Genomic DNA, 5,290 nt, shown 5'->3' on the forward strand with positions numbered 1-5,290 from the left:
ACGACTTGATCTTTAATAAAGGTTAATTTTCGTAAATAGCTTTTTTCTCTTTTAAAGGGATAGTTCACTTTAAAATGAAAATTCTGCCATCATATACTCACCCTCAAGTTGTTTCAAACCTGTATGAATTTCTTTCTTCTGCTGAACACAAAGGAAGATATTTTGAAAAATGTCAGTAACCAACCAGTTAACTGGTCCCATTGACTTCCATAGTAGGAAAAAAAAAATACTATGGAAGTCAATGGGACCAGTTAACTGTTTGGTTACTGACATTTTTCAAAATATCTTCCTTTGTGTTCAGCAGAAGAAAGAAATTCATACAGGTTTGAAACAACTTGAGGGTGAGTATATGATGACAGAATTTTCATTTTAAAGTGAACTATCCCTTTAATCACACTGGATGTTTTTAAGGACGACATTCAAAATCCAAACACCTTGAAAACGTAACGATTAAAATCAAGTATTTTTCAAACTCTGTATGAACCCTGAACTAAACACTCGTATGAAATAATACTGTAGTATTTTATTCATGTTAAAAACAAAATGGTAAAAAAAATTACATTTTCTCTTTAAAAAACAAACAGTGACATCACAAATATCAAGCATTAACAGTATATTAAATAAGTACTGAATATTCAGTGTGAGGTATGTGTCTCTGGATTGATGGAGGATAAGTCCATCAAATGCTTCATAACACTAATAATAATAAAACATACATACTGTACAGAGTCAATTAAAAAACACTTATGTAGAAATGTTCAGTGTAATCATGTTAGCGGAGAGGCATTTCAGAATTTTTGGTCAGAGGCTGAAGAATTGGCTCATCTCCTCATTAGCACCATGATCAGTATCATATTGTTTCACTGGCCCAGGATCAGTGCATTAAGGCAGTTAAAGTCACAAGTTAACATGGACATCTATTACAGGGCCTGTTTATGTCCCTGTGGTAAGTGCTTTAAAGAATAGAGACTAGTGTTTATATGACTATACTTGTGTTGGTTAAGTGCTAGTAACAATTGCAGGGATGTGAACTGTGTTGGGCACTAAAGAAGTCTGACAGTCCAGCTCATTGGTCACCTGTACTTGAACACTGTTGGTCTCGGGCTGGTTGGTCTTCGGGTCCTCATCTTCATCATTTAGCTGCTCTTCAAACAGGTGCTCTTCCTCTTCAGACAGCTGTGTATCTTCAGCTCTCTCCTCCTGTTAAAAACAACAACAAAAACATTACAATATGCCAATTCTGATACTAGCCTTTTACATTAAGCGAATATAAATGACTGCAGTACCTCCCTCTTTGACCTGCTGTATTCATCTATGGCATACTGGTATTTAGCTGAGGTGATGCCAAAAAGAGATGCCATTCGCTCACCCAGGTAGTCACAAGCTGTAAGATGGGAGATGGTTATAGAATATGAATATTTACAAATGTTTGACACTAATTAAATGTGCCATAACAAACGTGTGAGATAACACGCGCTTGGACATTCATACAGTGTCTCAATGTTCTGCCTTTACAAGATGCTACATTTTTAAAAGCTTAGTGCATCTCTGTAGAGATGAAGGATTTTGAACAGTTAAAGAAAATCTTTAAAGGAACACTCCACCGTTTTTTGAAATAGGGCTTATTCACCTTCTTTCCCACATTTAGATAGGTGGGCAAATGCATTTTTGTCTCAGTGCATGTGTTGTTTTAGTTTGACAGGGTCGGCGCTAGCTTAGCTTAGCACAATGAATGGAATCCTTTGTTGCCAGCTAGCATGGCCTGAGTAAAAGTGATAAAAAAAATTACTTCTTGTGGCCTGCGTATTCACAACGAGTACAAATAGCGATGCAGATTAACACTAGGCGATTTCCTAGGCAGATATTGACTTGGGACTATATTAGGGGGAAGCACAGGCGAAGCACTGCTGCTTAGGCGAAGCACTGCTACTTGGGCGCAGAGATATCACGCAACACATGAGTAGCCCAAGTAGCAGTGCTTCGCCTAAGCAGCAGTGCTTCGCCTGTGCTTCCCCCTAATATAGTCCCAAGTCAATATCTGCCTAGGAAATCGCCTAGTGTTAATCTGCATCGCTATTTGTACTTGTTGTGAATACGCAGGCCACAAGGTTTTTAAAAAAAATTTTTTAATCACTTTTACTCAGGACATGCTAGCTGGCAACAAAGGATTCCATTCATTAAGCTAAGCTAAGCTAGCGCCGACCCTGTCAAACTAAAACAATGCATGCACTGAGACAAAAATGCATTTGCCCACCTATCTAAATGTAGGAAAGAAGGTGAATAAGCCCTATTTAAAAAAAACGGTGGAGTGTTCCTTTAAGAAAAGCTTTACTAAACGTAAACTAGAAAGCAGCATACAAAAATAATCATGTTGAAGCTCGAGCGTGTTTCGGTGTTTTGCATATTTGAATAAAACATCATCCAAAATGGCCCGAGGAAGATTTCATTGCTATTCCCACAGACACAAACATTAGGCCAGAAAACCCTTTTTAATCTTATTGCTTATGCACATTTCAGTCATTATGCCTGTACATAGAATATGAATATGTTTTTTTTTCCCCAAGTTTTAAGATTTGTTGTTAATTTTGTAGAAGATGATGATGTTAAAAAGGCCCTATTATGCCCTTTTACAAAGTCTTGATTTTGTTTTTGGGCTCTACTAGAATTAGCCTGGCTCCGCCCTCCTACGTACTTACGCTCAATTTTCATTTTCCTTCAGTACTCCGTCTGGGTTTGCGGTATATTCTTGGGTTTTCTCCGGCCAATTTTTTGGCGGTCCAATCGGCGAACAGAGGGAGTGGCTGAGAACGACAACGTTGAGGCCGTGCGCTAGTTTGAGTTACCCGCCTTCAAGGAAGTTAACGCTTGTCAATGGAGAGTGGCCAGACTCTCTGTACAAATGAAATGTACGAGAGTCTGGTAGGACCAGGCTATACTAGAATAGGCTTTCATGCTTGAATGTTTAAAAACATTATTTTCCCACATATTTTACATTGTTGAGGCTCCTCTCTTCCCAGTCTGTCAGTAACGTTCTATTTAGTTCCTGTCTCAATGAAGCCCCTCCTTCCGAAAATGTAATGCGCTCTGATTGGTTGGCTGGACAGTGTGTTTTGATTGGTCAACCAATGAGCGTGTTTCAGTCAGACTTACCAGATATAGTGGATGTAGCTGCTCTCCACATTTGAAACCAGACATAGGGACCCCAAGTCAGCTTGGACTTAAAAAAAGAAGAAGATAAAAATACAGTTATATTTATGTACTGTCATACTCTTATTTTTCACCTCTGGATAGTGCACCCAAAAATGTGCTCATGTTGTCTCAAACCAACTTTCTACTGTGGAACACAAAATATTTTCTGAAGAATGTTTTCTTTTGCATTTCACAGAAGTCATATGAGCTCGGAAGGACATGAGGATGATTAAATGATGAACTATCCCTTTAAGGGCCATTCAGAGGATTTGTTCAAACACACACATACTGTGTCTATGGAAGACAGAAGTTCTTTCTTTGCGTTCTGTCTTTTGTCCTCCTCCTCCTCATCTGTGCTGTATTCTTCCATGGTTTCCCCACTGGAGAAATGAATAATGCGCCGCGGGGTCTTCTCTTTTCTGTCTAGATCACCAAGCTCCACACACTCGTATTCTTTCTCTTTTCCAGAGCTCTGTCCACAGTCACACACACATCACAGATCATCAGTATTAGGAATAAGTTGATTATGTACAATATGATAGGGTTTTAAACTGAAATGAGGGAAGAAAATTACCCTAATTCCATTATAAAAAGAAATTAACAATAGTAGTTTAAAAAACACCACAGTATATTGTTGTGTTTGTTGTATTTATTCTAATATCAAATTAAATGTACATGGGTCTGATTAAAAAAAGAGAGAGAAACAAATATGGTTCTGCTTCAAAACTTTCAGACATTCTCATTTCTTTATTAGACAGTTAATAGATAATACCATATCACTTTTTTTTTCTTCTAAATTTATATTTGTATTAATGTAGTAACTTTTGGTGTTAAAGACATACTGTATCATCTAACAGGTTTTAGTTTCTATGTAAATAAGCATAAGCACTAATCAGTTTAATATGCTTGTTTTATAGCTTTCTAGTGATAGAAATGACCAGGACCGTGATTTAATTCCAGGCGCAATGGGAATGCTTCAATTAAAAAATAAGTGATAACAGTAGCCTACAATAAAAATGATACATGCAGTGAGTCATGTAACGTTAGGCATGATTTAAATTGGTCAATAATTTACCTTGTCATTGTCCATATCATGTGTCACAGTTATACTGACGCTGGAGAGATAAAGGGATATTTCTGCCATCGCTATTGTGTTGAAACTCCGCTTTCCAGTGCAGTAACACAACCTGTCCTGTCCTGTCCTGAGCGGGCGGGTCCACCACTACATCACTCCTGACGTCACAGCGGTCCCAGGCAAGCTGGTCTCCGTGCGGAGACAATAATACATCACAACCACGCCACCTACAGTTTTGGAGCGTTATTTATTTGAGCCTATATTTGTTTGTTTTATTAATAATATCATTATCATTGTTAAACACACCCACAATAAATTTAAGCAGCATACACTAAAAGAGAGAGAGAGAGAGAGAGAGAGAGAGAGAGAGAGAGAGAGAGATAGAGAGAGAGAGAGAGGGTAACACTTTATTTTACAGTGTCATTGTTACATGTAGTTACTATAGTAATAACTATAACTTATGCATAATTACATGGAACTAACCCTATAACAAACCTAATCCTAACCCTATAGTAAGTACATGTAGTTAATTAATATTACTCATAACTTAAATGTATAATTACAGTGTAACATAGACACTTTAAAATAAAGTGTAACGAAAAAATAAAGAATTAAAAAATACATGTTAAAATATATAAAAGAAAATGATAGTAAATTAGATTAAATTTAAGGGGGTTATCAAATATACTATATTTGTAAGGTATAGTATATAAATATACTAAATATAGTTAAGGAATTGTTTTTTCAGCTTCTCTGAGGGTTAAAATAAAGTTTTCTAATAATTTTTAAATGCCACAAAACTTGGAGCAACTTAAACTAATCTACATTTGTGTAAATAAAATCAAAATGTTATTACCCCAAAAACGTACGTATAACCAAAATATTACACAAAAAAGTCAACTTCTATACTTTATTAAATTTGATATGTGCCGAGTTTACATCTAAAATATTGAACTGAGATAATATAATTCCTTTCTTGTTTGTGATGTTGCAAACAGTACTTAAAGACACAAAGTGTAAGCATTT

General features: G+C 36.3%; 1 protein-coding gene across 1 annotated transcript; it reads right to left on the reverse strand.

Moving 5' to 3' along the window:
• Window positions 1–504: 504 nt before the first annotated feature.
• On the reverse strand, window positions 505–4,409 carry LOC311069033 (protein FAM177A1). The gene is made up of 5 exons (XM_084091958.1): window positions 4,265–4,409; window positions 3,479–3,661; window positions 3,151–3,217; window positions 1,287–1,384; window positions 505–1,200 (listed from the first exon to the last, which is right to left on the reverse strand). Exons 1-5 carry the CDS (start codon window positions 4,331–4,333, stop codon window positions 1,000–1,002), a joined length of 618 nt encoding a protein of 205 aa, XP_083948084.1. The 5' UTR covers window positions 4,334–4,409; the 3' UTR covers window positions 505–999.
• Between the last annotated feature and the right edge of the window lie 881 nt (window positions 4,410–5,290).

This window comes from Abramis brama, assembly GCF_963993115.1.
Source record: "Abramis brama genome assembly, chromosome: 18".
Taxonomy (NCBI): Eukaryota; Metazoa; Chordata; class Actinopteri; order Cypriniformes; family Leuciscidae; genus Abramis; species Abramis brama.

What these genes read in the sequence shown, in the direction of transcription:
- LOC311069033 (XM_084091958.1), bottom strand. Translation starts at nt 4,333, where the DNA reads ATGGCAGAAATATCCCTTTATCTCTCCAGCGTCAGTATAACTGTGACA. An exon ending in TTCTGTCTTCCATAGACACA is followed by an intron (nt 3,218 to 3,478) that starts GTATGTGTGTGT and finishes TCTTTTTTTAAG; the next exon opens with TCCAAGCTGACTTGGGGTCC. An exon ending in AGCTACATCCACTATATCTG is followed by an intron (nt 1,385 to 3,150) that starts GTAAGTCTGACT and finishes CCCATCTTACAG; the next exon opens with CTTGTGACTACCTGGGTGAG.